General features: G+C 38.5%; 1 protein-coding gene across 1 annotated transcript in view; it reads right to left on the bottom strand.

Moving 5' to 3' along the window:
• Positions 1–23,097, bottom strand: part of Mlip (muscular LMNA interacting protein) — a 192,970-nt gene that overhangs the window by 131,452 nt on the left and 38,421 nt on the right. The window contains exon 5 of the mRNA XM_052187783.1: positions 23,026–23,097. Coding sequence (XP_052043743.1) covers positions 23,026–23,097 — 72 coding nt within the window. The remainder of the gene's footprint in view (positions 1–23,025) is intronic.

Raw genomic sequence — 23,097 nt, 5'->3', positions numbered from 1 at the left:
GTTTGGTTTTTTTTAGTTTTTATAAACCTGCTACTAGTTTCAAATTCCTCCCATCAAGCCTTCCTGGCAGGAGGATTCATGTGTGACTTTCCTTTCAGGAAGGGCATCTGTAGTTTGGATCTGCCTCCAGCCAGTGAGCCTGTGCTCAGAATGCACCTTGCCTCTCTTAGCATCACAAGGAATCAGGATGTTTGTGAACCCTGGCTTAATCAGTTGTCCTCAAAATTAAATTGTTTCCAATTCCCTCAAATATTTTCTCATAAAGGGAAAATATTATGTCATTCACATTTTATGAAACTATAAATACATTTTAGCAACTAATGATAAAAGTTTTGTAAATAAGAATCCAAACTCATTACCTTTTGCTCAGTATTTCAATGAATATGTCTGATCTTATTCCTGGGAAGTAATCAGAACAAGTCTGGGAGAGATTGGATCAAGTGTGAGCTCCAGTTTAATCAAGCATCCTAGTTGTACCACTCTGGGAGAGTTAATGAGGCTTCTCTGAACACCAAATTCTTTACTGAGTTGTGAAGATGATAAAATATGTATCGCATCCTTTATTTCTCAAGACAGAAGCTCTCACAACGGCATTGTCCCATTGCTAAATGTCACCAAGTCTAAAATAACTTCCTTATTAGCAGAAGGCCTTCTGTAATATTCAATAAAAGTACAATCAATGTGTAGCTACTCGTATTCTCATGCTAATTATGTTTCCCAAAAACAAGTTTGCAGTGTCCAAGTAAGACACTGAGGGACCTTGCCCCAGTTGGTTTTGACTGGTAAATAAAGTTGCTGGTGGCAAATGGCTGGACAGTTAGACAGAGGAGGGACTTTTAGATTTCCTGGGTAAGAGATGGTGGAAGGAGCAGGAAGGGAGAAAGCTCCCAGGCTGGGGAAAGAAGAGAGACACCAGCCCTGAGAGGTGTAGAAGACAGAGAGCATAGCTGTCATGTAGGTGTCAGGGATTATGACCCAAAAGGACTGCATGCTTAGGTCTAGGACAGCAAAGATGGAATCTAAAATTAGTAAGTAACCAACTCAGGAATATGGGAGAGGGGTGGGGCAGCCATGTGGAAGTAAGGAAGTGGCCCAGCCATTGAGCTGTTTGAAACGTATGAAAGTATAAAGGCTATGCGTATGTGTTTCCTCCATGAACCCGGAACAATGGGGCAGATAGCAAGGAATGCGTGCCACCGAAGGGATTGATTTAAGTAGCATTGTTTTGTTACTGCTACTCAGTGGGACAGATTCTACAGATCCTTCTCCAGGGTCTAGCTAGGTGAATCCTGATCATCTTTCTATCCATGCATTTTTCTCTACCCCCAGATCCAGCCGTTATGCTACACCAAGTGCCCTAGCCTAGTTTGATCAACACTGCCTATACAATAACCAATCTCTAAGCTTCTCTCATGACTTATATGCCTGCCTCCTACCTGTAAGGCCTTCCCACACTAAACCCATTCTTCATTCAGCCAGATCCTGACATTCCTCTCTAGGGTTTAGCCAGGTGAATCTGCCTGTCCAGACATCCTGAATAATCCCAGCTCTGCTCTCAGACTCCAGTTTTGGACCCAGCTGCAGACCCTGCACCCAGGCTTTTGGATCCACTTGACTTCATTCCACCTAAGCCACACCCAAATCATGGGCCCAAGATAATCTGCACAAGCTCTCTTTGCCCCCAAACTGCTCTACCCATATCAGACACAGGACTAACAAAAGAAGTTCACATGCCCAAATCTCATCACGAAAATAAAAGCAATTTGGAAGATCAAGACAGTATCTTCCCTCCAACCCTACCTTGTACCAGGGGAAATGACCAGGATAAACCTCCAGGACACAGAGTTTAAAACAACAACCATAATTTTATCAAAGAACTCAAAGAAATGAAAGACACAATTGGTTCAATGAATATAAAGAGAAAAAATCTGAAATAAGCACAGTGAAATACAAATGTGAGGCTAAAGGAAATGATGAAAATGAAGAAAATTTATTGAGTGAAAACAGAATTCAATAGATAGATAGAAACCCTGAAGAGTACTAAAGCTAAATTTAAGATGCAATCGAAAAATTCAAAAACCTACCTAGAAAACAAAAGTAATTCTTTACAAGAAGGATTAATCAAACAGAAAATAGGACTTGAAAAAAAATAGAGGGCTTAGATGAAATTAGCAAAGAATAAGATTAAAAATAATAAAAGTAGCATACAGAAAATGTGGGGCACCCTGACAAAACCATACTTTAATTATAAGAATAAATGAGGGAGACAGATTCCAGGTAATTAGCATATCCCACATTTTCAGCAAGATCACAGAAGAAAGAATACAGATTCAGAATGTACACAGAATATCAAATAGACAAGACCAGAAAAGAAAATCCCCACAGCATACTATAGCTAAAACGCTAAGTATATGGAGCCCTTTCCCTACCCACCCCGTCCCAAAAATCTATTGAAAACTTCAGGAGGAAAAACACAAATCATAGATAAAGAAAATCCATTGGAATAACAGCCAGTTCCTCAGTGATACTTTTGAAAGCCAATAGAACCTATAGCAATGAACTCCAAGTCCCCAAATACCATGACAGCCAACCTAGACTAAAACACTCAGCAAAACTATCTGCCTAAAACAATTACATGCAACAAATTAACATTAAAGAAATATAGGAAGCAAAATTTTGGACTCAAGAGAGGAATAAGCATGGTCAAGAAACTATAGAAAAGAGTATAAAGCCAAAATTACTAAAAACCAAAGGACCATTGACAACAAAAATCAACAATGTATGACTGCAATCAACACACACTATCAATAAGCTTAAATATCATTGACCTCAATTCTCCAATCACAAGACATTGGCTTGGAAAATGTATTAAGAAACAAAAACCATATGACTGCTTTCTGCAAGAAGCACATCTTAACTCTAAAAATAGGCAATGCAATAGAGTAAAGAGAGTTAAAGTTTTCTGCCTTCTAATCAAATGGGGCCAGGAAGCAAGCAATCACTACTATCCTAATATCTTAAAAGACTCAATTCAAACTAAAACTACCTCGAAAGAGATAAATAATACTTCATTGTAATCAAGGGAACACTCAACAAAGAAGACATACTATCTTAAACTAAACATTAAGTGCACCAAACTCAAGTACAACCAATTTCATCTTTCTTTTCAGCGTCTAATGAAATGACCATGGGGTTTTCTTCCTTTAGTTTGTTTATGTAGTGGATTACATTGATCAATTTCCATATATTGAACCATCCCTATATCCCTGGGATGAAGCCTACCGGATCATGGTGAATTATAGTTTTGATGCATTCTTGGATTTGGTTGGCTGGAATTTTGTTCTGTATTTTTGCATTGATGTTCATGAGGGAGATTGGTCTGAGGTTCTCCCTCCTTGTTTGGTCTTTGGTTTAGATATAAGCGTTATTGTTGCTTCATAGAATGAATTGGGTAGTGCTCCTTGAGTTTCTATTTCATGGAATAGTTTGAAGAGTATCGGTATTAGCTCTTCTTTAAAGAAATGATAGAATTCCCTGCTAAATCCATCTGGTACTGGGCTATTTTTTTTTTTGATGGGAGACTATTAATCACTGCTTCTATTTCCTCAGGACTTTTGGGACTATTCAGATGGTTTATCTGATCCTGTTTTAACATTGGTACCTGGTATGTATCTAGAAAGTTGTCCATCCATATTTTCAAACTTTGTTGAGTATAAACTCTTTTGTTAAAAAAAAAAGTATTACTGGATTATTACGGGATTTAAAGCACAAATTAAGATCAATCCATTAGTAGTGGATGATTTCAGTACTTCAATTTTATACAATAAACAGGTCATCTGGACAAAAAAAAAATAAAAGAGAGGCATCATTAGACATCAACTGGACATACCAGGTACCTACAGAATACTTCTGGCTAGTTTTTTTTTTTTTTTTATTCGATATAATTTATTTACATTTCAAATGATTTCCCCTTTTCTAGCCCCCCACTCCCCGAAAGTCCCGTAAGCCCCCTTCTCTTCCCCTGTCCTCCCACCCACCCCTTCCCACTTCCCCGTTCTAGTTTTGTTCTGGCTAGTTTTATGTCAATCCATCCCAAGATAAAGTCATCTGCAATGAGGGAGCCTCAATTGAGAAAATTCCTCCATAAATCATGCAGCGGGTAAGCCTGTGGGCATTTTCTTAATTAGTGATTGCTTGGGCAGAATCCAACCCATTGACTAAGACTACATAAATATCAAAGAGTATACTTTCTACTCAGCAACACATGGAAGTTCTCTAAAACAGACCATATAGAGGGACAAAAAACAAGTCATAAACAAATTCAGAAATACGGAAATTACCAAGTATGTCTGATCTGATTGTAATTCAATAAAACTAAAGATTAACAGCAAACAAATCTTGAGTAAATATACAAACTCATGGAGATCAAACAACTCAATGCTGAATGATGAATGTGTCAAAGAAAAATTCAAGAAAGAAATAAAAAAAAACTTTCCTGAAGCTAAATGAAAATGAAAATAGAACAAAGAAGCCCTCTGGAGCACGTTGAAAGCAGTCCTATAAGGAGAATTCATAGCTCCAAATACCCACATTTAAAAATCAGAAGATAAATAGCTTAATGATACCACTCAAAATTTTGGAAAAGCAGGAACAAACCAAATTCAAACTCCATTGACAGAAATAAATAATAAAAATCAGAGTAGATACCAATAAAATAAAGACAAAGAAAACAATGCAGAGAATTAACAAGTAAGCTGATTCTTTGAGAAGGTAAGATTAACTCACCCTTGGCACAAATAACCAAAATAAAGAAACCAAATTAATCAGAATCAGAAATGCATAGGAAAATATTATCATCAGTGGTATCATCAGGGGTATTAAAAGTTTGTAATCCATTAAGATCAAAAACCTAAAATAAAAGGTTTCCCTGGAATACAGGAAAAATATCATCAGGGGTATTAAAAGTTTGTATTTCATTAAGATCAAAAACCTAAAATAAAAGAAACAAATAATAGCCTCAGCCAAACTACCAATATTAAACCAAGAAGTCAATAATCTAAACATACCCATAACAAAACAGAAAATTAAAATGTTATAAAAGGCCTTCCAACTAAAACAATGGATTCACAGCACAAGTCTCCTAGACTTTTCAAAAATCTATAGTCAAATCTTTCAAAACAATTTTTAAAAACAAAAAATCGAGAGACGGGGGCGGCAGCAGCGGCAGCGGCAGCGGCAGCAGTGGCTGCTCCAGCTGAAGGGCCATCAGCAGTGGAACCAAGGCGTCACAGGGACCAGTTAGGCCCTGCGCCCACGACCACTGACCTTCGCTGACCAGCCGGGCAGCAAGCAGCTGCAGTTGTGCGGTGCCTTTCCTGCAAGGAGGCCACTTCAGAACTCAGCCTCCCACCAGTCAGGAGAGGCGCATCCATCTTGGTTCCGTACTCCACGGATCGGACTGAGGTACACAAACATAATCCGAGGCCAACACCGCTGTGGTCTGAGCTCGACGGGCGTTGGCCTGCACCCAGGCCCTGGGCGGGTCGGGGGGCCATCGGGGTGCCAACCCAGGCAGGAGGTTTTTTGCACAGGCCTGCGAGCGCGCCGCCGCCATTTTGCCTGCAGGACGACAGAGAGCTCAGGCGGGCAGACCTGTAACAGGCATAGCCTAAGGCTAACAAAGCGGGGGGCCAGGCCCCAAAAGGCACAGGACTGACCCCAAGAACTGGGCGGCTTGGTGGGCCATCTGTGAGTCAACCCGCCCAGGTGATTGTTAGCAAAGCAGACTCTCCCGGCACTTTCAGGGAGCACAGGCGCGCACGCCCGCCATCCTAGTCACCTGGCAGACCCAATTAACAGTCATAGCCCTAGGGGAACTTTGCTCGGACCTTGGCCTCCCAGGCTTTTGCCTGGACTCAGGGACTGGGCGGCCAGGCTAACCTTGTGTGCGACAGCCCGGTTGGCGGATCGGCTGCCCAGCGGAGTGAGCGGAACACAGGGGAGGTCACAGTAGCATACACCGTCTGCACTCCCTGGGAGTGCACACGGGCTCCATCTGCTCCACAGACACAATCTGGGGCAAGGCCTCAGGCAGAAGCCCTTAGCTCTACTCTCTCCGCTTCTGGATCCAGATCAGTCTGGGCGGCAGCATTACATCTCCAAATCCTGCAAGTGGCTACCTGGGCTTCCGGGCGGCCAGCTGGGAGAAGTCAGTGTGCTCCAGTGAATCCAGCAGGCCCCAGCGGGAGCCTTCGGGTGCCTGCTTTGGGATCTGAACAGCCTGGGCAGCAGCACACTGTCTACAAGCAGTGCAGGAGGTAAACTGTGCACCAGAGGCCAACTGGGAAGAGGCAGCTTGCACTGGTGAGTCCAGCACTGAGAAGATAAACTAACACCAGTGAGAACTCGATGGCAAAAGGCAAACGCAGGAACGTCACTAACAGAAATCAAGGCAATATGGCAACATCTGAACCCAATTCTCCTCTACCAACATGTCCTGGATACCCCATCACACCAGTAAAACAAGATTTGGATTTAAAATCACTGGTCATGATGCTGGCACAGGAACACATGAAGGTCATACATAAAGAAATTCAGGAGAAAATGGATCAAAAGTTAGAAGCCTTTGCAAGGGAAACACAAAAATCATTGAAAGAAATCCAGGAGAATACAAAAGCCAACAAGGAGGAAATGCAAAAAACACTTAAAGAAATACAGGAGAACTTTGCTCAACAGGCTGAGGTCATGAAAGACGAAACACAAAAATCTCTTAAAGAAATACAGGAGAACTTTGGTCAACAGGCTGAGCTCATGAAAGAGGAAACACAAAAATCTCTTAAAGAATTACAGGAAAACACAAACATGCAAGTGAAGGAGCTAAGCAAAACCATCCAGGATCTAAAATCAGAAGTAGAAACAACTAAGAAAACTCAAAGGGAGACAACTTTGGAGATAGAAAGCCTTGGGAAGAAATCAGGGGACAGAGATGCAAATATCAACAACAGAATACAAGAGATAGAAGAAAGAATCTCAGATGCTGAAGATTCCATAGAAACCATGGACTCAACAGTTAAAGAAAATGCAAAATGCAAAAAGCTTGTAACCCAAAATATCCAGGAAATCCAGGACACAATGAGAAGACCAAACCTAAGGATTATAGGCATAGATGAGAGTGAAGATTTACAACTTAAAGGGCCAGCAAACATCTTCAATAAAATTATGGAAGAAAACTTCCCTAACCTAAAGAGAGAGATGCCCATGAATATACAAGAAGCCTACAGAACTCCAAACAGACTGGACCAGAGCAGAAATACTTCCCGTCACATAATAATCAAAACACCAAATGTTCTAAACAAAGAAAGAATACTAAAGGCAGTAAGGGAAAAAGGCCAAGTAACATATAAAGGAAGACCTATCAGAATCACAGCAGACTTTTCACCTGAGACTATGAAGGCTAGAAGGTCCTGGGCAGATCTCATGCAGACTCTAAGAGAACACAAATGCCAACCAAAACTACTATATCCAGCAAAACTCTCAATCACCATAGATGGAGAAACTAAGATATTTCATGACAAAACCAAGTTTACCCAATATCTATCCACAAACCCGGCGCTAAAAAGGATAATAGGAGGACAACACCAATACAAGGAGGGAAACTTCACCCTGGAAAAAGCAAGATAGTAACCTTTCATCAAACCCAAAAGAAGTTAAGCATTAAAATTTAAAAAATAACGTCAAAAATGATAGGAAGTAACAATCACTATTCCTTAATATCTCTTAACATCAATGGACTTAATGCCCCAATAAAAAGACACAGACTAACTGAATGGATACGTAAACAGGACCCTACATTTTGCTGCTTACAGGAAACACACCTCAGGGTCAAAGACAAACACTACCTTAGAGTAAAAGGCTGGAAGACAATTTTACAAGCAAATGGTCTCAGGAAACAAGCTGGAGTAGCCATTTTAATATCAGATAAAATTGACTTTCAACCCAAAGTCATCAAAAGAGACCCTGAGGGACACTTCTTGCTGGTCAAAGGAAAAATACAAAAAGAAGAACTGTCAATCCTGAACATCTAAGCCCCAAATGCAAGGGCACCCTCTTTCGTGAAAGAAACTTTATTAAAACTAAAAGCACACATTGCACCTAACACAATAATTGTGGGTGACTTCAACACTGCACTTTCCTCAATCAAGAAAACAGAAACTAAACAGGGACACAATGAAACTAATTGAAGCTTTGGACCAATTAGATTTAACAGATATATATAGAACATTCTATCCTAAAACAAAAGAATATACCTTTTTCTCAGCACCTCATGGTACCTTCTCCAAAATCGACCATATAATTGGTCACAAGACAGACCTCAACAAATATAAGAAGATCGAACTAATCCCATGCCTCCTATCTGATCACTATGGAGTAAAAGTGGTCTTCAATAGCAACAGAAACAACAGAAAGCCCACATACACGTGGAAACTGAACAATACTCTACTCAATGATACCTTGGTCAAGGAAGAAATAAAGAAAGAAATTAAAGACTTTATAGAACACAATGAAAATGAAAACACAACATACCCAAACCTATGGGACACAATGAAAGCAGTGCTAAGAGGAAAACTCATAGCGCTGAGTGCCTCCAAAAAGAAAATGGAGAGAGCATACATTACCAGCTTAATGACACACCTGAAAGCCTTAGAACAAAAAGAAGCTATTTCGCCCAGGAGGAGTAGAAGGCAGGAAATCATCAAACTCAGGGCCGAAATCAATCAAGTAGAAACAAAGAGAACCATACAAAAAATCAACAATACCAGGAGCTGGTTCTTTGAGAAAATCAACAAGATAGATAAACCCTTAGCCAGAATGACCAAAGGGCACAGAGAAAGTATCCAAATTAACAAACTTAGAAATGAAAAGGGAGATATAACAACGGAAACTGAGGAAATCCAAAAAATCATCAGATCCTACTACAAGAGCCTATACTCAACACAACTGGAGAATCCGGAGGAAATGGACAATTTCCTTGACAGATACCAAATACCAAAATTAAATCAGGACCAACTAGACCATCTAAACAGTCCCATAATGCCTAAAGAAATAGAAGGAGTCATAGAAAGTCTTCCAACCAAAAAAAGCACAGGACCAGATGGCTTCAGTGCAGAATTCTACCAGACCTTCAAAGAAGAGTTAACACCAATACTCTTCAAACTATTCCACAAAATAGAAACAGAAGGAACACTACCCAATTCCTTCTACGAAGCCACAATTACGCTGATACCAAAGCCACACAAAGATCCAACAAAGAAAGAGAACTTCAGACCAATTTCCCTTATGAACATCGATGCAAAAATACTCAATAAAATTCTTGCCAACCGAATCCAAGAACACATCAAAACGATCATCCACCATGATCAAGTAGGCTTTATCCCGGGAATGCAGGGTTGGTTCAATATACGGAAATCCATCAATACAATCCACTACATAAACAAACTCAAAGAACAAAACCACATGGTCATTTCATTGGATGCTGAAAAAGCATTTGACAAAATTCAGCATCCCTTCATGCTTAAAGTCTTGGAGAGAACAGGAATTCAAGGCCCATACCTAAACATAGTAAAAGCAATATACTGCAAACCGGTAGCAGCATCAAACTAAATGGAGAGAAACTTGAAGCAATCCCACTGAAATCAGGGACCAGACAAGGCTGCCCCCTTTCTCCTTATCTTTTCAATATTGTACTTGAGGTACTAGCTCGGGCAATTCGACAACATAAGGAGATCAAAGGGATACAAATTGGAAAGGAAGAAGTCAAACTATCATTATTTGCAGACGACATGATCGTCTACCTAAGTGACCCAAAAAACTCCACTAGAGAGCTCCTACAGCTGATAAACAACTTCAGCAAAGTGGCAGGTTATAAAATCAACTCAAGCAAATCAGTGGCTTTCCTATACTCAAAGGATAAGCAGGCTGAGAAAGAAATTAGGGAAATGACCCCCTTCACAATAGCCACAAACAGTATAAAGTATCTTGGGGTGACTCTTACCAAACATGTGAAAGATCTGTATGACAAGAACTTCAAGACTCTGAAGAAGGAAATGGAAGAAGACCTCAAAAAATGGGAAAACCTCCCATGCTCCTGGATCGGTAGAATCAATATAGTTAAAATGGCCATTTTGCCTAAAGCACTATACAGATTCAATGCAATACCCATCAAAATCCCAACTCAATTCTTCACAGAGTTAGAAAGAGCAATTATCAAATTCATCTGGAACAACAAAAAACCCAGGATAGCTAAAACTATTCTCAGCAACAAAAGAAAATCTGGGGGATTCAGTATCCCTGACCTCAAGCAATACTACAGAGCAATAGTGTTAAAAACTGCATGGTATTGGTACAGTGACAGGCAGGAGGATCAATGGAACAGGATTGAAGATCCAGAAATGAACCCACTCACCTATGGCCACTTGATCCTCGACAAAGAGGCTGAAAACATCCAATGGAAAAAAGATAGCCTTTTCAACAAATGGTGCTGGTTCAACTGGAGGGCAGCATGCAGAAGAATGCGAATTGATCCATCCTTGTCTCCTTGTACTAAGCTCAAATCCAAATGGATCAAGGACCTCCACATAAAGCCAGACACTCTGAAGCTAATAGAAAAGAAATTGGGGAAGACCCTTGAGGACATCGGTACAGGGAGAAAGTTTCTGAACAGAACACCAATAGCGTATGCTCTAAGAGCAAGAATTGACAAATGGGACCTCATAAAATTACAAAGTTTCTGTAAGGCAAAGGACACCATCAAGAGGACAAATCAGCAACCAACAAATTGGGAAAAGATCTTCACCAATCCTACATCAGATAGAGGGCTAATATCCAATATATATAAAGAACTCAAGAAGTTAGACTCCAGAAAACCAAACAACCCTATTAAAAAATGGGGTACAGAGTTAAACAAAGAATTCTCACCTGAAGAACTTCAGATGGCGGAGAAACATCTTAAAAAATGCTCAACTTCATTAGTCATTAGGGAAATGCAAATCAAAACAACCCTAAGATTTCATCTTACACCAGTCAGAATGGCTAAGATTAAAAATTCAGGAGACAGCAGGTGTTGGAGAGGGTGTGGAGAAAGAGGAACACTCCTCCACTGCTGGTGGGGTTGCAAATTGGTACAACCACTCTGGAAATCAGTCTGGCGGTTCCTCCGAAAACTGGGTACCTTACTTCCAGAAGATCCTGCTATACCACTCCTGGGCATATACCCAGAAGACTCCCCACCATGTAATAAGGATACATGTTCTACTATGTTCATAGCAGCCCTATTTGTAATTGCCAGATGCTGGAAAGAACCCAGGTATCCCTCAACAGAAGAGTGGATGCAAAAAATGTGGTATATCTACACAATGGAGTACTATTCAGCCATTAGAAACAATGAATTTATGAAATTCTTAGGCAAATGGATGGAGCTAGAGAATATCATACTAAGTGAGGTAACCCAGACTCAAAAGGTGAATCATGGTATGCACTCACTAATAAGTGGATATTAACCTAGAAAACTGGAATACCCAAAACATAATCCACACATCAAATGAGGTACAAGAAGAAAGGAGGAGTGGCCCCTGGTTCTGGAAAGACTCAGTGAAACAGTATTCAGCAAAACCAGAACGGGGAAATGGGAAGGGGTGGGTGGGAGGACAGGGGAAGAGAAGGGGGTTTGCGGGACTTTCGGGGAGTGGGGGGGGCTAGAAAAGGGGAAATCATTTGAAATGTAAATAAATTATATCGAATAAAAAAAAAAATCAAGACCAAAAAAAATGCTCTCAAATCGTATGAAGCCAGTATTACTCTAATGCCAAAAACAGAAAAAGATATAAACACACACACACACACACACTAACACACACACACGAACACACACACTAACACACACACATACGCTAACACACACACACACACAGGCCAATATATATAATGAACATAGGTTTAAAAATACTCATTAAAAACATTTAAAACTCAAATATCAAAAATTTATCCACTATGACCAAGTTGTCTTTAGACCTGAGATGCATAGACGGTTTAACATATGCAAATCAATAAATATAATAAACTATTTAATATACAGACTTAAAGACCAAAATCATCACATGATCCTGTCAATAGGTGCAGAAAAAAAGCTTTTGACAAAATCCAGTATGTTTTTATAACAAACTTCCTGGAGAGTGGGACTAGCGGGAACATACCTCAATATAATGAAAGCTGTATGCAAGAAACACACAGCCATTGACATCCAAAGTGGAGAAAATTTTGAAGCAATTTTACTGGAATTAGAAAGGAGACAGGGGTGTTCACTAACCCCACTTCTTTCCATTATTGTTCTCAAATCCCTAGCTGGAATAATAAGGCAAAGGAAGAACATTAGAGGGATCTGAATAGGAAAGAAGAAATCAAACATTTGTAGATAATGCATTATTGTACTTAAAAGATACTAAAGCTTCTACCAAAAAACTTCTAGAAATTATAAACAAATTCAGCAATGTAGGAGAATACAGAGTCAACTTGCACAAATCAAAAGCTTTTATATCCACTGCCAACAAAATCACAAAGAAGGAGCATGTTTAACACCATTTCAGTAGCTCCAAAGACAGTAAGACACCTAGGAATGAACCTACCCAAGGAGACAAAGACAACTACAATGAAACTTGATACCTCTGAAGATACAGACCAGGAAAAACACTAGAAAATGGAAAGACATCCCAAATTCATGGGTTGGCAGAATTTGTTTTGTGAAAATGACCATTCTACCAAAGGCCAGTGAAAGCCCAATCAAAATCCCCAATTCATTCTCCACAGAAATAAAACTACTCTAAAACTTATATGGAACCCACAAAAGACCTCAGATATTCAAAACAATCCTGAGCAAAAAGAACAATGCTAGAGGGATTGCTCCATTTACGATATATTAGAAATACATGGTAATAAAAATCAATGGTACTGCACAATAATAAATGTAGACACATGGAACAAAATCAGAAAGTCAAACATGAATACACATAGCTTCAGCCATTTCACATTTAACAAACATGCCAAAAATATACACTGGAGAGATAAAACTATCTTCAACAAATAATGGAGAGAAAATTGAATGCCTACATGTAGAAAAAATGGGACTAGACCCTTATCTATCACCTTGCCAAAAACCAACTCCAAATGGATCACAGACTTCAATGTTAAACCTAAAACTCTGAAACATATAGGTGAAAACAGTATGTAGCATGCCTGATATAGTTGTACAGAAGGGCTTTCTTAATAGGTCCCCATTCGTCCAAGTATTAAGGCTAACAAATGGGAAATGGAACTTCATAAAACAGAAAGACTCTGAAGAGCTAAAGAAACAATCTATCAAGTTACAAGGAAGTCCATAAAATGCGAGAGAAACTTTGCCAGTTTTACATCTGACAGATGATTGATAAACAGAATACAAAAGGAACTCAAGAAAACAAAGAAAAAACAAAAATGGCTAAAAAATAAATTATCTCAAAATATGTTCATCATCGCTAGCAATTAGGGAATTCACATCAAAACAGCTTTGAGATTTTGTCTTACTCTGTTGTGAAGACAAACAGAACAACCAGTGTCAGCTGCTGAAGCTGGTGTACAGGAAAGAGGGTATCACTGCTGCCTGCTGGGAAGAAGGCCAGCTGGTCCAGCCACTCTGGAAACCAATGTAAGGAATTCTTAAAAAGTTAAAATTCAGTTTACCATATTACCAAACTGTTACACTCCTTGCCATATGTCCAAAGGGTTCAACATCCACAGATAATTGGTCATCCATGGTCATTGCTGCTTTATTCACAGTAGCTAAGAAATGGAAATAACCTTAGTGTCTTCCAAGGGATGAACAGACAATGAAAACATGGTACATTTACACAATGGAATTCTATTAAGCTATAAAGAAAAACAAAATTGTGACATTTTCAGGTAAATGAACAAACTAAAAACAAAGATCACAGAGAGTGAGATAACATAAACCCAGAAGGACAAGGGACACTCATTCTCTGTCATCTGAGGGGCCTAGCTCCACATCTTCAGATGTGAGTGTATAATCTGCAGTAACTCAGAAAGTGACCAGAGACTCTTTCATGGGCATGAAAGTAAAACAGCAACTAAGAGGGGACTAGCAAGATATAAGTGATCTAAAGGGGGAAATGTGAAAAACAGGGTGGCTGTAATTAATAATAGGGGAGAGATAAAGAAGAAAAGAGGGAGTAAGATGGCAGTAAGGACATCTGGAAACAGACAAGGAATCACACCATTAACCATCTATATACCAATACTGATAACACACAAAAGCTGGTGTATACATATACATATCATTTAAATTAAATTTTGCCATCTGGGCTGACAATGCCTCTGCCAAGGGCCATAGACTAATAAATATCCAAATACCAGTCATGAGAATCCCTCTTTTGAGTTGTTGGTCAGGGTTGTCTAAGAGACTCCCAAAGCATTATAGGCCATTGGTACTGCCTTTGTCTCCCACAGATGAAAGGAAAGTCTCTATGCCTAGCATACTTTTGGACACAGGGATCAGAAACCTAAGCTGGATATAACCTAGAAGCCTCCTTCCTGAGGACTAGCTTTCATTATACCACAAGGCTCCAGGAAAGCTTCCAATGAAGAGAGGCAGTTAACAGTTCTACCCAGCTGTGCACCCTATGGACCACAACAATGACCAATAGGGCACAATAACTTTAAGGGTATAGTAGTAGTAGCATGTATAACTTGGTAAACAAACAGCTCTCTCATTTAATTAAAGGCCAATACAATAAAAAGTAAATCATCCCTGGTACCAAAATTTAGCCAACTCCACATGGATAGTAAAGTTATAGACCTCAAAAGAAAGCCTATGACTATCATTTTACTGAACTGGCCTAACCCCTAGCTGTATTACACATATCTAACCTTATACCAAAGATAAGTGTAGTTTTCACCTCTCACCTCTCACCTCTCATCTCTCACCTCTCATCTCTCATCTCTCACCTCTCACCTCTCACCTCTCACATCTCACCTCTAACCCAGGAAAACTGTCTTTGCAACAGACACAGCATTACAGAAAACCACAGCTTTTCAGAAACTGGAGTTGTGGATCCCAGCCCCAATTGACACATCTGTAACACAACTCCTACACCTAGGGCTCAGGGATATTTGCAGAAGAGAGGGCTAGAAGGATCATAAGAGCCAGGGTTTTCTGTGGGACTGTTTGCTAGAAATATCAGAGGAGTGGAACAGTGTGATGGACAGTGGGGCAGTGTGATGGGGCAGTGGGGAACACCGGTACCATTTCACCAAATGGCTACGTAATCGAGATCTGAACAAGGACAATACCAGTAGGCATGCTAACATAGAAAACAGAAGAGCTCCTGAGGCTTAACCTTAGACAAAGGACTACAAACAATACCAAATGTTTATTCTTGACAACATATACCATGAACTGAGCAGGGTGGTGGTGATGGTGGTGGTGGTGGTGGTGGTGGTGGTGTGTTTGTGTGTGTGAATTTTTTTAAAATGAGACCATGAGTTTAAATGAGAGAAGAAGGTTACATAATAGAGATTGGAGGGAGGAAAGAGAAGATGGGACATGAGGTAATTATTAGATACATAGATAGACAGAGAGAGAGAGAGAGAGAGAGAGAGAGAGAGAGAGAGAGAGAGAGATTTAAAGTCTGAAACCAACAGGCACATAAGTGGTAGTCACAGGATCTCTAAAGAAATGCATGCCTGGAAGAATGCGAATTGATTCATCCTTATCTCCTTGTACTAAGCTCAAATCCAAATGGATCAAGGACCTCCACATAAAGCCAGACATTCTGAAGCTAATAGAAAAGAAACTGGGGAAGACCCTTGAGGACATCGGTACAGGGAGAAAGTTTATGAACAGAACACCAATAGCGTATGCTCTAAGAGCAAGAATTGACAAATGGGACCTCATAAGGTTACAGAGTTTCTGTAAGGCAAAGGACACCATCAAGAGGACAGATCGGCAACCAACAAATTGGGAAAAGATCTTCACCAATCCTACATCAGATAGAGGGCTAATATCCAATATATATAAAGAACTCAAGAAGTTAGACTCCAGAAAACCGAACAACCCTATTAAAAATGGGATACAGAGTTAAACAAAGAATTCTCACCTGAAGAACTTTGGATGGCGGAGAAGCATCTTTAAAAATGCTCAACTTCATTAGTCATTAGGGAAATGCAAATCAAAACAACCCTGAGATTTCATCTTACACCAGTCAGAATGGCTAAGATTAAAAATTCAGGAGACAGCAGGTGTTGGAGAGGGTGTGGAGAAAGAGGAACACTCCTCCACTGCTGGTGGGGTTGCAAATTGGTACAACCACTCTGGAAATCAGTCTGGCAGTTCCTCCGAAAACTGGGCACCTCACTTCCAGAAGATCCTGCTATACCACTCCTGGGCATATACCCAGAGGATTCCCCACCATGTAATAAGGATACATGCTCTACTATGTTCATAGCAGCCCTATTTATAATTGCCAGATGCTGGAAAGAACCCAGGTATCCCTCAACAGAAGAGTGGATGCAAAAAATGTGGTATATCTACACAATGGAGTACTATTCAGCCATTAGAAACAATGAATTCATGAAATTCTTAGGCAAATGGATGGAGCTAGAGAACATCATACTAAGTGAGGTAACCCAGACTCAAAAGGTGAATCATGGTATGCACTCACTAATAAGTGGTTATTAACCTAGAAAACTGGAATACCCAAAACATAATCCACACATCAAATGAGATACAAGAAGAAAGGAGGAGTGGTCCCTGGTTCTGGAAAGACTCAGTGAAACAGTATTCGGCAAAACCAGAACGGGGAACTGGGAAGGGGTGGGAGGGAGGACAGGGGAAGAGAAGGGGGCTTACAGGACTTTTGGGGAGTGGGGGGGGCTAGAAAAGGGGAAATCATTTGAAATGTAAATAAATTATATCGAATAAAAAAAATTAAAAAAAAAGACTCTCACAGCATTAATAAAGTTTTTCTAAGTTTAAAAGAAAAAAAAAAAAAAAGAACAAAAAAAAGAAATGCATGCCTGACAGCACTTGAATATAACCAGTTAGTATAGATTTGAGTCCTGAAATCTTTTCATTAATTTAAAAAAAATAATATTAGCTGATGTCTCTGTAGTGTGGGTCATGTTCTAAATTAACAACTAGATTACTTTTTAACCATATAAATTTTAAAAACATTCACTAAAGACTCACATTTAATCAGATTGCTGTTAGCAACGTATGGTTTAAAATATTAAACAGAAAACATAAGATAAATTGATCTGACAAGAAGATAAACCAAGTCTGTACCTTACTATTTTTCTTTTCTTACCTTACTATTTTTATATGACAGTTTTCATGTGATCTTCAAAATAACTATTTTGTATCCTTCTGCTATGGGAAAATAAACTTTTTAACTTTGTATTTGAACAACTATTTTCATACTCTTACTTTATATTTTTAATATTGAAAACCTCTGGAATCTAGCAAAGACACAATTATTTATAAATTAAATGTATCATTAAAATGTCAGGCCGTAATGATATTTATTGGGAAAATTGTATCTAAAACTAGATAAAGATGTTATCCTTACAGATGCTTGGAAGGTCAGGAATCAAAAATATGAACTTTCTTCCAAATAAAAAGTATCTCTCCATAGAAAAATATTATTCTTTTATAACACAATAACATAAATATAATTTTTCCATATAGATATTCCTTCCTTTTTCATACCCTAAAAGAATTTTGTAATAAAAATAAGGATTTATTTACTTGGAATATTAATATATTCTCACAATTTAGCTTTAAAGTTTTCTTTATTGCAGTCAGACATGAATGATCATAAAAATTAGAAAGACTTTCTGTACTAGACAACAGTATACATTGTGACTAAAGTTAATGTATATAACAAAGTCATTTATCTTAACCAAGTTTCTAGCAGGTGGCCTTTATATTGGTGTACCATGCTCACATATGAAATGAGAGAAATGATAACTGATGTGAACCCAAACGAAAGATGCTGAAGTTAACTCATTAAAACATGCCTTATATTTATCTTTTCGTATTAGAACATGGTAAAAAAAAAAAAAAAAACTTTAGGCAAAACTGTTTCCTTCATAAAGCCTGCCTTGGGTTTATGTTTATGATTGTTAGGGGACCCGCATGAAGACCAACTAATATAGACAAGTTAAGAAACCTTGTGTTGCCTCCCAACAAAATGTGTTCTCTTGAAAATGATGGGTTTTGTCCAGAGGTAATAGAGCTGAAGCCAATCCCATAATTTACTGATAGCTTAACATCTCATTACAAAGGATGGCTGAGTTCTTCTAACTTACTGAAAATCTTGTTTTAAAAAGGAGCTTTGTTTTCCAGAAATAATTCTATTTGCCACTTATACAATGGTCCAGGCATAAAAATATACTGTGCATATAATGTGTCTTGAGAGAGGGTTAATTGCTGAACCATGTAAGATGACTTCTGTTTTCAAAGCAACCCTCATCATGGATCCTAAAATAGTACTGTCAGGATGCTCTTGGATCAGCCTTCTGGTTGTGTTCTATGTGATAGGAAGGAATTGAGACAAGCTTCCATGATTAAGAACATTCCATCTGTAAATAATACATATATACAAATATAAAATACTTTAATTGAAAAACAAAATAATTTAATTGAAATTATCCTATGTAGGAGGCAATTTTCATCACAGAAGTTATAGGTTGTCCAATAAAACCATGCAGCTGTGGAATACCTTCCATTAAGTTGTTAGTCAGAATAGTGCTAAAGACCACCAAACAATGCAAGCCATTTTATAGCTCTTGATCACTGTGATGGTTTGAATACGAATGGTCCCATAGACTCATGTTTCAATGCCTGGTCCATAAGGAATGGAACTACTGGAATAGGTGTGGTCTTGCTTAAGGAAGTGAGTCACTGTGGGGGGGTGGGCGGCGGGCTTTGAGTACTCCTATGCTCTATACCTAGTATAGCACACAGTCTTCTTCTGCTATCTGCAGATGAAGATGTAGAACTCTCACCTCCTTCTCCAGAACCATGCCTGCTGGTATGCTGCCATACTTCCCACCATGATGATAATGAACTAAATCTCTAAAACTGTAAGCCAGATGCAATTAAATGTTTTCTTTTGTGAGAGTTGTTGTGGTCATGGTGTCTCTTCACAGCAATAGAAACTCTAATAAAGACAGTCACCCTCCAGAACTTGAAGGTGAGATCCTATTGTTGAAAATACTATCCACTTTAGTCACAGGACATAAAGAAATCAAGTAGATACTGAAAATGGAAGCTATGTAACTTTAAAAGTACCAGAATGTACTGTTTAGGCTGCTAGAGAGGCAGATTATCAACAGTCTTTCTCAGCTCTCAAGTGTATGAGCTGTAATAACTAATACCTAATGGCATGGCAAGATAATGGCAAGGAATAATAGTAACATGACTATTATTGGGGTGTCCAATCACCTTCTGATTGGATTTGAGACCAATTACATGGGAGGAAACAGATACTTGATATTGTAAAACTTAGCCAAGAACTCATGGTTTGGGAGATGATAGTTCTTTGGGAAAACCTGCTACTATTGGTCTACTAAATATACATAGTGCCAAAATGCTCTCTAAATGTGCATGTCTATAGTTATAGATTAGTGTTGCTCTCAGAACTTAATTAGGGAATTGTGCAGTGAATAGAGGTTTACACAGAAACTTATTGCTGGTCAAAGAGAATAAATGTCTGCAGGATACTCCACCAAAATGGGAAAGCAATAATATCATTCTCTCTCTGAGGATCAAGGATCAAAGCAGAGAAGGGAGTAGAAATACTGTAAGAGCCAGGGGTCAGGAAGGACCACAACAGTGTCTTTTGGACATAAAGAGCTGTTGTATTCCTGAACCCACTGCATTTGTGGAATCATGCACAGGACCTCCACAAGGTCAAGGTAGCTAGTATTTTAGCACAGAGTGAGAAAAGCAGTCTATGAACTCCACTGTAACCTGGGGTGGTTGACAGTTGATTGCTGCTTTGGGAGTGAGTGTCTGTTTTCTTTAAGGATTAAGATCCTGGTAGGTTAGCCTTGCTCCACTGGATGCAAAAGACCATAAGACTACACCATGAGCACATGAACAACAACGTTCAGAGGGAGGTGGGAAGTGGGTCTAGAAGGAATTAAAGTAGTGTTTCTCCACCTTCCTAATGCTGTGACCCTTTAATATAGTTCCCCATGTTGTGGTGATCCCCAAGATAAAATTATTTTCTTTACTACTCCATAACTAATTATGCTACTGTTAGGAATCATAATGTAAATATTTTTGGAGATAGAGGTTTTCCAATGGGGTTGTGACACATGCCTTGAGAACCATTGACTTAAGGGAAGTAGCAGAGATGAATATGGGCCAAAATATTTTGTATTTAAATTTTAAAAATATTATATTAAATTTATTCTAGGAGTTAGAGCAGAGGTTCTCCACCTTCCTAATGCTGCAACCCTTTAATATGTTTCCTCAAGTTGTGGTAACCATAAAATTATCTCATTGCAACTTTATAACTGTAATTTTGTTACTGATATAATTTGTAATGTAAATATCTGATATGAAAGATATCCAATATGCAACTATCAAAGGGGTCATGGCCACTGGTTGAGAAACACTGAACTAGAACGCTGGCTCAGTGGTTAACAGCACTGACTGTTCTTCCACAGAACAAGGGGATTCGATTCCCTGAAACCACGTGGCTTACAGCTGTCTGCAACTCCACTTTTCATGGGTCTAACACCTTCTCCTGGCATTAAACACGCATGTAATGCACAAATATATATGCAAATGAAGCACACAAACTTTCTTTTTAATTCTAAATTACTGATTCTTTCCAAAATAGATGAGTTTCTAAATGTCAAGTTCTTAATTTTCTCACTCAATTCAGAAGTAAATCCCTTTGACTTCAATGACATGATGAATTATGCTGTAGAATCAGTTGGGTTCAAAGGACTAAGCTATCAGATTTACTTCTGCAAAACTACAACACTGAAAAAAGCAATACAGTGTCATTTTAAAAGGTTATCAGAAATGAGCATGACTTTACATAAAAAAGTTTGTTGTCCTGAGGATATAGCTTAATGATAGATACTTGTCTAGCATGCATGAGGCTCTGAGTCCAGTCTCCAGTAATTAATCTGCTCTTAAATAGAGAAACATTATTTTAAATCATGAATCATGGTATTTATAGACCATCATACCAAAATAAGATATTAATTTTCTTATATATTATATTTAAAATAAACAACACAAATCTGTCTCATATTAACTACACAACTTGCATTAATATCCCTCATATACTTTTGTGAAATAGTTTGTGATAAAACTAGAAGTTAGATTAATTAATTTTCATCTTTAATGCCTAACAGATTATCACTCCTCTAAAATTGTTCATTAGTAGAAAAGGAAGTTAGAAATTCAGAAGTTCTAAAATAAACATCACTTGAAGCCCTATCTCAAAGACTTCCAGATAGCAGCATGAAGCACCTTATACTCCAGGGGACTATGTACCAAAGGAGACAGTAGGTTGTGTATTTGCTTTGCCTCACTGCCAGGAGAAACATCTCCCACATCTCTGAAGGTAGTTGCCTGTGATCAGATTTCATAAGTGGCCGTCTGAAACTGGCAGATGGTCTGTGTTGCTTAACACTGCCATGATAGCCCTAGATGGGGAGAAAATGGATAACCAAGGAAGCGTTGCTCTCCATGCTCTCCAATACTTTAATCCTGTCTTAACTTTTATCAAGGTATGAAAGGTCAAAAATCAAGAAAGGACCTAGAGACCAATTCTCAGATGTTTTTCCAGCAGACAGCCATGCAAATCAATGCATTCTGACATACAGAACACAGACTTTAGACCACATGTGGATAATCTGGAATTATTTCCATAAAAACAAGCTACAAAAATATTACCTATTTCATATTGACCTTATGCTACTAAACATTTTTCATATAATTCCTACTTTTTAGCTATCATACAGAGGCTTCAATTTCTACATCAGTCTAAGAGAACAAGAATAAAGATTCTTAAATCTGTTATCAAAATTCCACCAGGCTAACAGTTAACATTTGACAAATGATTGCAACAATATTTGAAGCTCTATTTCTAGGCATGTTAAAAAATAGCTTATAGTCTGCTAAATATACTAAATAAATCACCATTAATAATGTATGAAGTCTACAATTTTCCATACTTGGTGAACAATTTCACTTTCATTCTGATGTAAATCCTTCATGTGATTTCACTTGCACATATGTAATTAACTTATTAAAATGTATCATCCTATAATTTTATAATTGATGATGTTTAAAAGCAAAGCAAAACTACATAGATCTGTATAAAGGCTATTAGGAGTTATCACCAATCTTCCTGCTAATCAGAAGGGAGAAGGGTAGGACCAATGGTTGACGTTGGCATAGATTAAGAGATTTCTGTGGTGGTAGAGTCTGCATTGCTACGCAGATATTCAGGTATTATAGCTGGGTATGCACATAACATGGTAATGGAAGCTGATAGTAATCAAATTGTGATCAATCAATGAGCAGGTAGAAGCTGTACATATAATCCCATTACATTCCATTAACTTTGGTTTATGCAAACAGAGGTAGAAACTCTTAAACTTAATAGATTTTAAATTTCCAAAGAAGAAAGATGTATTGAAGTGTGATTCAAACCTCCAAGTCTGCTTGACAGTACATAATACATCTTAGAGATCATAGTTGAACCCCAGTGATGACAAGGATGTCAGCCATCATGCTAACCAAGGTGATTTCATCACATGATTCTAAATTAGGAGCAGTTTTTATTTAAGCAAAAGAACTAGAAAGCATACTTTTCTCAGGAGAAAATATATGCACATAACAAAACCAAATACCAGAAAAATAAACTCTGCTTTGAAAACAACACTGACCTTCTGTTCCAAGAGTAATGTGTTTGTGGGGATTGCTGCAAAAGCCTTGTAGCTTGGCATGGTCTTGTATTG

Source organism: Apodemus sylvaticus, chromosome 7 (assembly GCF_947179515.1).
Source record: "Apodemus sylvaticus chromosome 7, mApoSyl1.1, whole genome shotgun sequence".
NCBI lineage: Eukaryota > Metazoa > Chordata > Mammalia > Rodentia > Muridae > Apodemus > Apodemus sylvaticus.
This window is presented reverse-complemented; position numbering and strand designations above follow the sequence as displayed.